Source organism: Coffea arabica, chromosome 9e, assembly GCF_036785885.1.
Source record: "Coffea arabica cultivar ET-39 chromosome 9e, Coffea Arabica ET-39 HiFi, whole genome shotgun sequence".
Lineage (NCBI taxonomy): Eukaryota > Viridiplantae > Streptophyta > Magnoliopsida > Gentianales > Rubiaceae > Coffea > Coffea arabica.
This window is the reverse complement of record NC_092327.1, coordinates 21,871,572-21,887,586: the sequence shown is the minus strand read 5'-3', so window position 1 is coordinate 21,887,586 and position 16,015 is coordinate 21,871,572. Positions and strand designations below refer to the sequence as shown.

General features: G+C 37.8%; 1 protein-coding gene across 1 annotated transcript; it reads right to left on the bottom strand.

The window, feature by feature from the left end:
• Positions 1-10,344: 10,344 nt before the first annotated feature.
• Positions 10,345-13,464, bottom strand: LOC113709954 (uncharacterized). The gene is made up of 3 exons (XM_072065704.1): positions 13,228-13,464; positions 11,148-13,099; positions 10,345-11,053 (listed from the first exon to the last, which is right to left on the bottom strand). Exons 1-3 carry the CDS (start codon positions 13,462-13,464, stop codon positions 10,345-10,347), a joined length of 2,898 nt encoding a protein of 965 aa, XP_071921805.1.
• Positions 13,465-16,015: the final 2,551 nt, after the last annotated feature.

Below are 16,015 nucleotides of genomic sequence, written 5' to 3'. Positions count from 1 at the left end.
TTGCTCTTAGTGTGGTGTTAAATACGAGTTAGGTTGTTTCACCAATTTTAAGGGACAAGATTCAATGAGACAATTAATGGGTGCCTTGTGAATTTTACCGTTTAGTTGTGTCACAGAGATTTAAAAATATTGGAGAAAATATTGTAATACTGTGGCTGAACAGTGCACTATCCACACTGAATATGTCAGAGTCTACATTTGCACTTATTGTTGTTTGTGTACATACTAGGAGGTGTACACCGCGCGTATGCGCGGTGTGGATTTCAGATATTGGCATGCCCAGTGCTGCTAAGTAAAGTAATAAGGAATCGGAATGTAGAAATGGACAAAATCTGAAATGGTAAGAAACAGTATAGTTAACATATAAGTTAAAAAACATCACAAGTAATTAGCGTAGTTTGTTGATTGGGAAAGGCATGATTTAACAAACAAAAGAAGCAGGTCTTCAGTCATTAATGTTGAGATTATTGATGTTGAGGTTGTCAATGTTGTGAACTTCATCTAAAGTGTAGGAAGTAATTATTTCATAGGCTGAGCGCCGTAGCATTCTGAACTTTGAAGTAGAGGGCTTGACGTAGCATGTAAGGATTTTTCCGTGGAGAATTGCTTGAAGATGTTGAGCCATATTTATGTTCTGGTGCGAAAAAAGTAAGAAAGGAACCTAAGCTGTTGGGAAAAAGAGAGTTAAACAAGTGGTGTATAAAAGAAAATTGATAATTACTTCTGTTTGCAAATAGTATAGCTCAGCAGTTGAGAATTGAGCTAGCTTTTCGGCTTCAGAGGCCATAGCAGTAAGACATAGAGTGCCAGTTGAATCCGTGATCCAAATTGAAATACAAGCCCTGGAATTAATAAGTGGATGATTTGACAGTGGAGGTTTAGATTGATTAATAAAAACAATGTACATTATTTATAAGTATACGCACCTGGGTTGGAGATCAACATTAGCTTGGCAGTATTTGCAGATAATTTTTCGCTCATCTATACAACTGTCTGGATGATAACAATTAGGACAAGCTATATAGGTTAAATCTTGAGGTTTACAATCAAGTTCGACGACACCTTTAATCCATGCGGTCTTTGGCTTCTATAAAATAAAAGTAATAGAAGAAGAAAGTGGGAAATGGTAACAGGAAATATAATAAAGAAGTTTAGATGTTAAATTGGTCAGTAGTATAAGAATTTTACGAAGTGAAACAGAGCGGCTATGTCATGGATTTGACTATAATGAGGGGGAGGAAAAAGGATGTGTGGATTAGCATAACTGTGCTCATGGACCATCTGTGCTAGCTGAGGCGTGTTGTGACGATACCTAAAATAAGAAAGGAAAAGTTAAGCTGGAAGAGAATAACTGGAATGATGGAATGGAGAGCGTGCAGTCAGTTGTCTGACCAGTAATGCAGATCGGTTGCTTGTTGCACGATTGGAGCAATCAAAATAGTGGTCGAATCTTGAGTTGAAAGACTAAGATCTGGGATTTAAGGGGGGAAAAAGAAGAAAACATCAAGTATAAGAAGAGTAAAGAAGACTTTTAGCTAATAAATGCGTAGCTGTTTTTTAAATAATAAATAGTAGCTATTTGGTTACAGTTCTGTGTTGTGACTTTCATTCTTATGGCAATGATGATAGGAAAATGGTTCTGAACAGCTGCAATTGCAGGACCGTTGATTTCTTCGAAGTCTGTGACGCCCCGAAAAAAAATTAGTTTGAGAACCCGGAAATTTTCTAATTTTCTAGGGTTTATTTTATTTAATCGCCCGCTTTTTCTACATTTTCTTTATTAGAAAAATTCCCCAGATAAAGTTTATGAGCAAAAATAGTTTTAAAATGATTTTTCTAGTGTCGGTTAGTTTTTGAGAAATTAAGAGCGTATTTTGAACGTGGGACCCGCAAGTGCGGTAAATGCATTATATTTTTGACAACTTGTTGGAATTTTGTATTAAGCGATATTATTGTACAATGTGTTAAGATATTTGTATTGGAGAGACAAAAAGATAAGTTTTAAACCTAAAGGTGACAAGTGTCACTTTCTTACTCAAGGGTGGACTTTGACCATTTTTACTACCTTTACTAATTGATTAAAAACTTGACCCAAAATTCATCTTCTTCATAAGCTCCTTGGCCGAACCTCTTGGAGACAAAAAGAGAGAAAAGCTTCCAATTTCTTCCTTCTATTTCTTGCCCAATCTCACAAACCAACCGTTAAAACCGTGATTTGCTCCATAAAAACCTTTCTCTTGGTGGTATTAAGGTGTGTGGTGAAGTGGTTTGAGAAGCAAAGGTGCTAAGTTGGGTCTTTCCTTGGGTTTGCATGGTAAGTGACTAAGGAACCTTTCCTTTGATCTTGATAATGTTCAATTAGTGATTGGTGGTGGTTGAATAAGTGATTTTATGGATGATTTCATGATTTAGGTTGAAATTAGTGAAGTTTTATATTTAATTAGGATTTTTCTGTTCTCATATGATTGTTATTATGTGGTTATGTATGATGATTGGAAATGATAGTTGATGATTCTAGAAGGTGGAAAAAGTGGAAGATTGCAAGTAAATTCTGTTTTGGAAGAAATCTGGAAAATTAGGGTTCTTGGTTCTTCATTCTGTCCGAAATTTTTGGTCCTAGATAGAGGCCGAATTGGCCTTGGCTCAAAACATGAAAGTTGTAGGTATTGCTGTTTTAAGGGTGCCTGTAAAATTTCAGGGCAATTGGAGTAGTGTAGAATGAGATAAGCCGAATTTACTGTTGTTGAGGTCTTCTGATGAAATGTAGCTTGATGTCTTAGCTACCGCATGCCTTTGGAATCAATGAATTTGGACCTGTATAGACTGAGTTGGACTAATTACAGCATAGTGTGATTTGTAAACCTGCAATTACGGTTCTGGTTTGGTATTCTGCATATTTGACCTAGTTTTGCTAGGATTTGGACTGAGTGGCCTTCTACATTGTTGTAGCCCTGTCTCTTAGCTTCGAAACGGAGGGTCTTGTACCTTCATCCGACAATCGTAGTGCTTTTGGCACCATTACCGCAAAATGACGTCAAAACTGTTTTTCTGGTTTTGAGCTTAATTTTCATTTCCGGACTTTTCCCTAGCTTGACTTGTACTAGTACTACTTGGAGCTTGCTGGATGGTTATTGGATGAACTTGTTGTTATGTGTGTACCTTTGGGTTTGAATGAGAAATATAATGAAGCCGTGATGGCTGGAAAAGTTAGCAAATTTAGGGGAAGTGCTGTCCGAACTTTGAAGGGACTTGTTGCATTGGGTTTGTGATCTAAGACTTGGATTTGAGCAAGGCAATGTTATATGCTGGATGATTTCAGAGCCGTGGAGGTGAGTGACCTCAAACTGTTTCCAAATTTACTTTTGAACCGCTTTCCTGTATTATCTACTTTTGAACTGTTTTCAACGTTACTTTTGGAACTGTTTTCTTACATATCATGCGTGCTTGCATATTAGTGTCTTGTTATTATTGATTTTGCTTTCAATGATTGTTAAAACGAGTTTTCTAGGTGAGTGTGTACTTTATCGCACTCGACCTTAATAAATATGAAATTTTCAATGATTAGTGATTAAATGCTACTTGCGCATGAATGTAAGCCTTTTGGGCTGAATTGGCCATTGCCCCTTGTTACCGGTCGTCTCGAGCCAGAAGCGGACTCGGTCGGGCGACTAGGAACTTGGGTGAACGTTTCGGTATACTCGAGTATTACCTTGTAGGTTGGTGGAGCCTGGCCAAAAGCCAGGGACGGGGTGAATGAATGCACGAATGAAACCAAATGCAATGAAATGACAGGAGAACGAACGTATCCTTTTCATGAATGTTACTACCGCTTTCCATTGTAAATGTTTCTTGAATTATTGATACTCCATATTGAAATGACATTATTGAAATGAACGATTGTGAAACTGATTTGATAACTGATTTTATTGGTTACTCGCTGAGCTTCTAGCTCACCCCAAAAATGTTTTATTCCCCTCCACAGGGCTCAAGGCGAAGGAAGGGCTTGTAGTGTTTATTCATGGATTATCTCATGTATGGATTGAATTTGGATTCCCTTTTTGCGTAATGATTCATATTGGGATTGTATTGAACGTTTAGAATTGATTGGATGTGTAATAGTCTAGTTTTGGACTTCCTCCTATATACTAATTGTGATCAAGGATCAGAGTGGCGCTGCGGAAGTGTGGATGCTTCGCTTTTGATATGTAAAGTTTGGGAACCTTTGATGTATATTTGATATATATATCTTGAAATTCAATTGAGGATTGTAGTGAACGACTGAGTCCCGGCGAGAGCTGGGCAGGCGGCCCGCCGAACCCTCTGGTTCGCCTCAGGGGGAGGTGGGGCCGTTACAAAGTCATTCTTCAAAGTTAGGATGAATGGTCTCATGCTAGCAAAACAGGAAGAATAAATATTTGTCCGAAGTGTTTATTTGGATATATGGTGTACGGAAGAACTAAATGAATTAGTAGGTAAGATTATTACTCTTGATCGGCAATGACATAGTCTCGAGCAATGGATGTTTTCCCCTGAGAAGTGATACTTTTGACAGGTAAAGCATGTAGCACAATTGCCATGACATCTAAGGAATTTTTTTAAAAAAAATCAGTATGCTAGGGGTTTCTTGCTAGCTGGAAAAGATATTGCATGGTATGAGCGTTAACTTACTTATAAGCTCATCAGTGTCAGCAATTGCGGCTAAAGCAGAGAAAGAACGTAGCTGGAAATGAAGAGGAAGAGAAGGCTGACCAGGCTCTTGAATTTCTTCAACTAAAGTATCTTCAGTAGCAAGGAAATGAAATGGATATTCGCTGATGGCAGTAGGAGGGTTTGGCAGAGAAATAAAAGCTTTAGAGATGTAGTATCTTTTAAACGGTACAAGCAATTGTGGTTTTTCATCGAGAATGTTTTGAGGAACATGCATTTCGACTGTAGTACCCTGTGATTAGCAAGTATTAAACTGTAGTAGAATTTAATTTTATGATTGGAAGGAAAAAGGAAGACTTAGATATATATCACCTCTGCGTCAGCAAGCACAAATGTTTGATAATGTTGGTGAAGGATTGAGCAATACTTCATATGAGTTGCTTCAATTGCCTGGACAATAACTCCCCAGTTTTTCAAGGATGGGTGAACAGCAGACAAAGGAATGCTACCAGGTTTCATTTTTTGGGGTATTTTGTAACAGGATGTAATTTGAAGAGATGATTGAGCGTTGTGGCTATTTGGAGAAGAGACTAAGTTTACTTTATTGGTAGCAGGTCATGAATATCAAGCAGAGAAAGGGTAAATGATTTGTAGCGTGGTAGGTAATAAAAATGCGAGTAATAATGTAGGGAGGTGGGATATTGTGTGCTACTAGCTTTGAACTTTTGATCTAAAATAATTTGGTGCAACGTGAGATGGTTGTGGATGCCAATGCTAAACTATATGAAAAGGAACACTAAGCAGGGGCCATAATTGTATACATCAAGTGGAGAATTTGTAATATTTGTCATAGTGTATTAGTAAAAACCATAATTTAAATTAATTAAAAGAAGGGAGCTCGTTTAAATTGATGAAGTTGTACTGAAACATAGAAATAAGTAATGCAAATGTAATGTACAGTGAAGGAATATTTCAGGCAGAAAAGAAAAGCTTGGCTGATCAGTGTTGGGTCATCCGTGATGTTTGGTTGAGATAAGGCTTTGCATTGTCACGAATCTGATAAGCTTTTGCAGTAGGGGAATATATTCCTGGGCAGAATAAATTGTTGGATATGCATGCCAGTCAAAATGAGCAACAGTAGTTTCGTTGTTGAGAAGCACGCTACCAATAAGCTGATTATACATTTAATGGAGTAGTACATATGTAAGTGGATATTCGGCCACCATAAAAATACAGCATGAAGGTATTGTACCAAGGGAAAATTTTCTCAATTCCATCACTATTAAAGATTAAGACAGCAAAGCTTGTCTGTGACTCTGGAATGAAGACAAGTGTGTCATTATGTTGCAGATGATGGTCCAGAACAAACTTTCTCCAATTTCGTTTGAGGTGGTTGCGTTTGATTCCAACTTCAGTAATGCTGTGGCCAGTTTTTAGAACTATATTTGGAGTTCTCTTACCATTTAAAAAGTGATCAACAAATCGAGGGAGTTTCTAGAAATAAGAGAATGTAAGTTAGTTTGTGAAGGAGGGTAAATTATTGTACCGGATGAAACCTTTCTAGAAATGGTGGGTAGAACAGATGATTACCAAGGAACCGGGATATGCTGAATCAAATGTTTGATAAAAGCATATTGAATTCGACAAATCTTGAGAGAAATCCAGACTTAGCGATGAGGAAACAATTTGTTGGCGAAGTGATAAAAATATAGGATCTGTCAAGATGAAAGAATGATGTTGTAAGATGCAGTAACTGGTATATATATACTTCTAAATTAGAATGGCAAACATAACGTGTGAACCTATTCTGCTTTGCTGATGCAAAAGATTGGGTAGGGAAACTGTCGATCGGAGATAGACTTTCTTTTTTAGTTCACAGAAATGAATCGTATCAAAAATTAAATCTCCAGCATGCCGAAGTAACAGCATATGATGTTCTGTGATCATGTTTTCATGACAATATTCTACCCATCCTTCTTCAAAGCAGTTATTTCTGACTGAGACTGTCCATCGCTGCAATCCATGCCTGAAGATGATTTTAGTGTCATCGTGTTGGCTGAGCAATATTTGAAATTCATGAGGCAGAGGCTGCATGGTGCATAAAAGGGGAGGTCATTTTTAAACGCAAATGCAAGAGTAACCCATAAAAAAGCTATTACATTGGAGGAAAATATTATTACCTGTCCTCTGTTTTTGCACCTAATAAGAAAGCAATGTGTTTGTGGAGCATTGCTTGCGATGTAAGAGTAATCCACAGAAACGATAGATGTTTCAGCCATGAAGCTGTTAAGGTGAATGGACGAGATATTGTTAATAATAGAGCACTGCATAGAGTTAGGGAAGTAAAAGTAATAAATATGAGTGCAGTTGGTGAGTGTAGGTGCATAAGTTTGAGTTATGAACGCATACTGAAAGGGATCAGCAGCAAAAACCTGTTGGTGTAGTGAGGAGCAAATCTGCTGCTTGATGTGTTCAGTTAAGAAAGCAAAGGCATGCAGATACAAACAAGGAATGGAAAACGGAATAGATTGATATATTTATACTACTGAGTGATGCCTGTTTGTTACAGCAAAACAGAGATTTTGTAATTAATACTATATCTGTTATGTACATTGAATAATTAATGCCGAAGTGGATAGCTTTAGAGTAAAATTATGACCAAAGCGTTCTGGTGTAACTGGAGGGTAACGAGCATCTCATAGAAATATAAGGATTGAATAGCTGGGAAAAGGTAAATGGAAGTAAAATGTCTAGTCAAAAGAGCAACAGAACAAGACACAAAGGTCTTTTAATTTTAGTTGAAAGTTCCAACGAAAGCAATCAAGTACTGGCAGCATAGTTCCCCTAGGGAAATAAAGTACTAAATAAAATAAAGCTCACAAGAAGGGGGTAAAGCATAGGTAGCATGGTTTCTCAAGCAGAATAATATGATGAACAAAAATTGATTGATAGCAACATACAATATTGCTTGGTATTTGGGGTTTTTTACACAAAAAGAAAATGACAGCAGTTTAAATGAGCTTCGCCTTCTTCTTGGAGCCTTTAGTGATAGCCTGGGAAGTGTTATTGCTTCCATCAGCTAAGACATCAAATTTTTCAGTTAGACGATTTCTAGCCTTCGAAGCTGCCTTGGTTTCTTTAACAGGTGCAGTAACTGTAGCAAAATGAATTTTTTTAATAAAGGCAAAATTGTAATAGCTGTTTATATAGGCTATATCTAACAATCATAGATAAGTATCTATTCAATTGTCTGGTAGAGGCAGAAGAACAAAGGAGTTTTTGAACTGATGTTTATGAGCTATAATTTTTTGGATTGGGAAGGAAATAAAGCCTATGTTAACAAAAAAGGTGATGTATAAGGTAACGTTTCAACTCCTGATACCTGAAGTAATGGTGTCAGCAGTGTCAGGCTATAGCTCAATTAACAAAGTAGCATTTTTGGATTCAGCATTTTTGGATTCAGTTGGCGATTGAATAGGATCAGCATTGAGAACTTCAGAAAAGTAGATAATTGTATAGCGTTGCTTTGCATCAGCCATATGAGTCTGCATCGGTTTTATATGTACCAGAAACCACTTTGACTCCAGCTCCTTATGGACAACCTCCAGAGGGAGTTCAATGTTCTATGGAAGGAAAACGTATAGGAGAAGAATAAGTAAACAGATAAGGATTATATGCAGAATGGAGACATCTGTTGCATTAAGTGTTAAATGGAAATAATAATAATGTGGCAGTCACTATTTGAAAGGACAACATGCCTGCTTAAAATGGTCCATTATTTCAAAAGCAGTGAAGGTTAGCAGCTTTTCGGCTTGTTCTCCAAAGACAGAAACTGTGATCGTACCAGAATCATCACATAAATCCATATCAAAGCGACACCTATAGATGTATGTAAATTTCAGGGAGGCATGTCTATTAAAGAAGAGTTAAATAATGGACTAGCATAACTGATACGTTAATGACTTTCAAAGTAACTACCTAGGCTGAGCATGATGCTTTTCTTTGCATGTGTTGCACACAAAAATAACTCCATTTGCAGCAGCAGTGCCCCGACAGCATTTTTTACAGCTCATATACCAGTATTTCTGGAATATGTGCTGAAAAGAGAACCTTGCTTTAACCCATACATTCTAAAAACACAGCAATGAAAGGCACAGCGTTAACCCATATATTAATATGCAAATCGATAGTTAAATAACAGAATAGGCGAAAAAGCATGGAACCTTTTGTGATGGCCTGACATTTGAAATTAAAGTCATTTTCTGATCTGATTTCACAGATATGTCAGGGTTATACTTAATATAGGTTTTTTGATCAACGATTGCTGCAAGTAGCTTGGTATTTCTCATCGCCCTGTGATAGAGGAAATGGAAAAAAGTAATGGAAGGAAGTGATCATAGATGATTGATTGCTTATGTGATATAAATAATGAATCAGTACCAGTTCTTTAATTCTCTTGCTTGTTGCACAGGAGGGTCAACGAGGATCGCAGAATCAAACCACGTTGACAGTGTAACTCCTATAGGATTAAGAATGAATAAATTTTGTATGCAAATGGAAATTAAAATAAAGATGTATAGAGGTAAAATTACAGTTATAGTTGCTAACTTTCAATCTGCGACATATGATGACAGGGTAGTTGTGTAATTCAGCTATTATTTGTTGTCCTTCATTCCTGATGAAATCATCCCACATCGAAAGTATGACAGCTTGTGATCTAACAAGACGACAATAAGCAGTTGTCAAGACATACAAAGGATATACAGAAAATGAGGAGAGAACTAAGTAAGAGTTTGAAGAGCAGCAGAAAGAAACGTTATTGTTCATTGACAAGGACGAATTTTTGGACAACAGATTCTTTGAAATCTTTATTAATGATTCTTGTGTCTTGTGCCTCAATAACTATTCCAAGGACATCTGGCAAAGTGAAATGATCTTGTAAAAGCTTTTCTGAGTTGAAATTCATGATATATGTGTAACACACAACATACAAACCGACAGATTTATCCCTATGATCCATGAACTGTGCCAAGTCTGTGAATTGAGTGCAGTTAAATTTCACAGGCATCATATCTTCGACATCAGGATCCTGTTCAATAACGATTTTACTTTTGATGATCCATTGTACTTTCAGTTCAGCCGTCTGATATTTTGGGTGGATTGGTTTAACCAGAGCATTCGAAATTCTGTACTTTTTGTAGACCTGCAAGAGTGGTCCGACCCTAGGAATATCACGGTTGAAAATAATGCCTTCAACCTTTGATCCCTATTTCATAAGAGAAAATGTTTCGGAATAAATCAGTTGTGAATATGAACGTAATATAAACAGAAAGATTGAATGCAGCGGTTGTATTTATCTACCTCTACATGAACAAAAAATAAAGAAAGATTAAATGCAGAGGCTGTACTTGTTTACCTGTTCATCAACAAAAATAAACTTTTGTTTCTTTGTCGGTGTCGACAGTGATTGGGTAACCTGTTGTTTTTCTTGAACAATAACTTTGCATGACCACTCTTGCATATCAGGTATAATTTCTTTTATGGCTAAGAACTTGTCCATGCTACATGGGAAAACATCAAGGAAAAATCTATCAAATGTTAGTATAAATTAAGAATGGTATTGCAGGCATCATAACAATAGAATAATAATTATGGCTAACAAACCTTAAATGGAAATAACTCTAACATGTAGAAATATCATGCAGTGAGGTGAAGTATTTCTTCAAAGACAACATTTCTAGTCTTGCAATCAGTTTTTATGCCATCAAAAGTTCCAGGCAGGATAAGGATTTTGACTGCTGCAGAAGTTTTAACTCTAGATAAAGCAACATATAGTTGCCCGTGAGAAAAAACTGGCTCACGGAGGTAGATTCCAACATAATCTAGTGTTTGGCCTTGGGATTTGTTTATTGTCAAGGCAAAACAGACACGAACAGGAAATTGTGTCCTTATAAACGGCAGGCCATTCTTGTCATTATCAGATACTTGCATAGGAATTTTAGGGAAAAAGATTCTTTTCCCTTGATGTTGGCCAAAAGCTATCTCTGCACAGATAGTATTCTGTCTTAGCTCTCTGCAAATGAGTCGTGTACCATTGCATAATCCTTCAGTAGGGTTGAGGTTTCTCATAAGCATGATTGGACAATTTTCTTTGAGCACCAGTTTGTGAGGAGGAAGGCCTTTTGGATTTTGAGAATTCAAGAAATCTTCATAGTCTCCTTGATGGCGTGGATCAACAGTTCTATCAGAACTGACATACACATGAAGATTCCCAGGAAATCTTCTGATTAGCATGTCATTTATTTCATCAACTGAGGTATTTTTTGGAGCAAGGACACATCTATTGATCATACTATAAGGATCTTTTAAATAGGCTGTTAAATCTGGAAAAACAAATTCCAGCAACCTGTTCGTAACAAATCTAAGTGAGAATATATAAATGTTGAAGTCCAGAAGAAATGCTTGATAAAAGTAGCATTCAAAAGGGCAAATTCTTTAACCTGTTCAAAGATTTCTCTTTGTCAGTATAAGGAATGACCATCTCAGAAGATAAGGTTATTTCGCCATCTATGTCAACAGGCTCTCTTCCTTCTCCTATTCTTAATAAGAATTCTGAGAACGCTGGATCTAAGATGGCTCGCATATTCTGTGTCAAATGCAGCTTCTGGAGCTTAAGCCACAAAGGAGAGTTAGGAAGACTGGATTCGATAAGAGTCTGTTTTGTTGCCTGTTTGATAACCGGCAAAGTTTGACGGAAGTCACCACCGAAAACAACTACTTTTCCTCCAAATGGAAGGTCACAGTCCATTATATCCCTAAGTAAACCATCAAAGGCTTCAACAATTTCTCGTTTTGCCATTGAAGCCTCGTCCCACAAGATTAACCTTGATTGAAAAAGCAATCTTGCAACACTGCCCTGTTTACTAATCTGGCAGGTTTTATTTCTAAAAAAATCTAGTGGCATCTTGAATCTAGAGTGAGCTGTTCTTCCTCCTGGAAGAATAGACGCTGCGACACCCGACGTTGCAACTGCAATAGCAATGTGGCCTTGGGATCTCAAAGTAGCTAGAAGGGACCGATATAAGAAAGTCTTACCAGTTCCCCCAGGGCCATCAACAAAAAAATTCTGGCCAATGGGAGAGAAAACTGATTGCAGAATTAAATCATAGGCGTGCCGTTGTTCAATATTTAACCTCGAAGACATTATTAGATCCTCTGCTAGAACTTCAATATTTCTCTCACATTCAATCTCCTTTGTTAGCTTATCATAGTGAACAGCTGGTGGAATGTCTGTAGTTAGATGGTAGTCAGGAAAACTCTTACCCATTTGTTCGACCATTTTTTTAATTTCCTGCAGGGCCTTATTTCTAATTTCTTCAGCCGTATAAAAACAGAGGTGGTGAGATCGGTGGTAATCTACAGAGAGTTCTAGCTGAAATTTGTTCCAAAGAAATCGAGGATCTGTCGGAGAACAATGAACAAGAATAGTAGCAAATAAGAGTCTCAAAGAGGATGGCATTTGAAAAAGAGCTGCTTCTTCAAGAGTCTCTTGTAGATATGTATCGGACTGTAAAAGCCCAAGGGCCAAAGCAGCATCTCTAAAGCAATCCATTTTTTGGCCACTAATAGTTAAGAGGTCATCAAATGACGTAGGTGCTCGAACATGAGTAAGCAGTAGTCTAAGGTAGTATCTCTCACCTTCATGAGGGCTGATTGCCACTAGCCTTCCAATGGCTTTCTTACGCTTTCTCTCAGTCCAAGCTTTATATTTAAAAGACCAAACAAAATGCTCTGGAAATTCTCTATAAAAGCACTTCAAGGTTTCAGCCCTTTCATTTGTTTTGTTCATTTTGAAGAACTCGATCAACATGGTTTTTGAGAAGTCAATTTTCCTCATCAGCGGCAAAAGGTCCGAGTTTTTGTTGAAAGTGATGAGCTGCTGGCCAGGTAGGTGAACCTGTAGAGTATAGACAGCTGGAGTCATCTCGTTTAGCCTAAATTCAAAGATGCGCCAAAAAGCCTCGGGGGGCGAAATCCATCTTCCCTGCTGGAATTCTCTAATCTCATCGACATTGGCACGGGAATCGTCAGATATAATTTTGAAGCTGATAAGATCGTGTCCTTTGAAGATGTACTTGAACAAATACTTAACCAGCTTCAAAGTGGAACAGATTTCCACATTCATGTGGCAATCAAACAAGGCTAAAAGATATGGGTTATAAGGAATGATCCATCTATTGTCAAGCTCAAACCTGCGAACAGTTATTTTACTGCCATCGTTCCGCCGCCTATAGTATGGATAGCTGTCTTCGGCATGAGTTGTATGTTCACAGAAGTTTTTTGGATAATGATTTTTACAGCTACCATCTTTCATACAAGGGCTATTCTTACCCATGTGTCCGTAAGGTCCATGAACCATGTGCTTAAGAACAAGAGAATACAAATGAGGGAACTGCTTAGGATCAGAAGCTCAGCAGAAACTATTCTATCGTATGACTCAGGATTAAGCAATTTAAATTGTGGCTTCAAGATTAATAATAAGTGAGCATGAGGAAAGCCCCGTTTTTGGAATTCAATAACATAAACGAATGCAGCGACTTCTCCAAAAATTTTCTTGTCTAAAAGTTCAGCCTTAAGCATTTCAAATTTTGCTCTAAACACTCTAGACAAAAGATCTGGCCTATCCTGAGGTTTTTCTTTAAATTGCAGATTATCTTGAATCTCTTTCCACATTGGATTACATGTCATGGTCAGGAAAATATCCGGCTTTCCATATTTTTGTACCAATGCCATTGCATCAAGATATCGTCGCCTCATATCTCTTGGGCCACCGATAAAAGAAGCTGGTAATATCACTTTTCGCCCAACTTTTAAGCCTTCGCTCTGACCAATAGAAACACTATCTAGCACTTCTTGGAGGATTTCTGTCCGAATATCATTTTACCTCTTGCGCTAAAAATCCAGGTGTGATGTTTCAATTTTGACATAGGAATCAACTGAAAATTGCTGCAGCAATCTAAGAGTATGCAATAGCATGGATTCGTCATTCTTCCTGATCTGGAACCTATAGTAGTAATACTCTCTAGCCGATACAGTATGCTCATCCTTCTTTCCATGATCAGCAGCTATAGGAAATGAAAAAATCTACACGTAAATAGAAGTTTATTTCGTAACCGGTAAGCTGAAAAACTATAAAACGTAGGACATGTACTTGCCTCTTTTTTCTAAATCCATAAGTTCAGATGGTTCATGCACAGAAGAGGGATCAATGATATCCTCTTCATCAAAGGAATGATCAGTTCATTTTCTTTTATAAGCTCGTTTAATTCCATGGTGCCATCCAGATTCACCACGCGGAAATAAGAGAGGATACTGTAAAGGATCATAACAAGCATAATAATGCTGGACCTTGTGAGCAGTATTTGACCGGCTATATACAAGAATATGCGGTTGCCTATCGACTGATTCATCATCATTTTCAGTCCATATAGCAGCAACTTGAGAAGCAGAAGAAAGATTATAAATGCGCTGGTCAAGGCCAGGAAAGCAGTTAAGGACAACATTATGCTTTTCAAGATCTGGGACATCACTTATGTCCTTAAAGAATCTAGCATAAGGATTATTAGAAAGTATGTCCATCAAAAGCTTCAAAGTGCTCTCGAGAAGCTTGTCAGAAGCAGCAACTCGCCTGATTAAGTCTTCATCGGTATCAAAAAAGTAGAGGTGGATTCCACAGGGTCTATCATCAGGCTGCGATAAACTATTCAAAAAATGATAAACCTGCCCCTGGACACGAAAGGTATATACTCCCCTTGTATTCCTTGTCAATTCTGGATCATACTTTGCAGCAAATGAAGTGAAAGACACATTATTGTTATAGGTGCGAGATAATTTCCTAAAATGCTCACATTCTTCATCATCTCCTATGAATAGACGCTTTAGAGCATAAGGCATTGGAGGAGCAACAATAGAAATTTCTCCTTGGGAGCAGCAAAACCTCGGGGGTTCCAAATAGAATCTTTTAGCTCCATAATACTGACAATCAAGAGCATCAGGGAGCAACAAAGATTCTTTAGCAATTTCATCAATCCTAGATTTTTTTCAGCGACGACGTTCAGTAAGTGTCCCTGCAGTTTAAGCTATATAATGGGAATGATGTTCGCAAGGAAATCTGAAAGAAGCACAGAATGAAGGGAATACGAGAGGCAAAGGTTACAAATATGACAAACAAAGAAAGGGCAACCTGATTGCCTCCTTGTTGTCAATATAACGTTTGAAAGATTCGTTGTAGCAGCTGTAACACCAACATGAGAACGAGATGATTTGCTGGTAGCATTCGTGTTGCCTGGCAAACCATTGTAATTTTTTTTAGAAGGAACAACTGTTTGTTCTTAAAGAAATAGGGCATCTATAAGTGCAGGAGCGCAAATTCTAATAAGCCGGGCATAACGCAAAGTATTGCCTTGGAAGAGAGATATTGTTTTTTTTTTGTAAAAGGTACAGGTTGAAAACGAAAGGGAAGAAAAAGGATCAGCAAAATGAACGAGTAATACCTGTAGGCTGAGTAGAGCAAAAAGACCGAGGACTGAATGAAATAGAAGAAGACGGAAACTGCTCAATTAAGTGGCTTGAGCATGAAGTACTGGAAGAGCCAAGGGACTTAAGATTTGACCCATGCATAGGGTCATGAGGTAAACAATGGGATCCCAGAAGATCAGTTTTTTTCTTTTTGTCAAAACAATTTCGTGGGGGACGTTTTCTACGCGGAACTCTGCCACTGCATGAAGCTGAAGCGAGACAGAGATATAGATGGTGTTATGCATATAGAAATAGCAGACAGAAGATGGCAATAGTGGAAGTGAAGAAGAAACACAAGGGAAACTATTTCTAAGTGCTGCAATACCTGTACACTGGCCGGTACTTTTAGATGGGAGATTTAATGCAGTAGAAGGAGGAACACAGTTTCTGGAGAAGTGATTTGAAGGAGCTGCATCGAGGGGGCTTAGAATTTCAATCATTAAGTTGTTAACAGATGTGGAGGTATTATGTGCATTTTTACTCAGAGCATCAGAAGTTTGCTGTTCCTGGCTTGAGGCTATAACAATGTTATGTGGAGGATGATCCAATGCTTTAGATAAGGCATTCTCATGAATGAGAGGAGAAGGTTGAACAGTAGCTGAAAGATGAAGGGAGGGAGAGTCCTGCTCTTTCTGTTTTGGAGAACTACTTTGTGGGTCAGCTTGCCGACAGTGAACTGTACGATTCAGGAGACGGGCTGCAAAGTGTACAAATAGATGGGCTAGTTTGCATCAGAGGAGCACACAGAAAATGAAGGCAGGCAAAGATGCAGACATGGGGAGAACAATGA

Excerpts from the sequence above, each read along its gene's own strand:
- LOC113709954 (XM_072065704.1), bottom strand. The coding sequence starts at position 13,464 with ATGAGGCGACGATATCTTGATGCAATGGCATTGGTACAAAAATATGGA. Across the intron at positions 13,100-13,227 it reads AAGTCGCTGCATTCGTTTAT|TTCCCTCATTTGTATTCTCT; the intron begins GTTATTGAATTC and ends GATCCTAAGCAG. Across the intron at positions 11,054-11,147 it reads AAAGAGAAATCTTTGAACAG|GTTGCTGGAATTTGTTTTTC; the intron begins GTTAAAGAATTT and ends TGTTACGAACAG.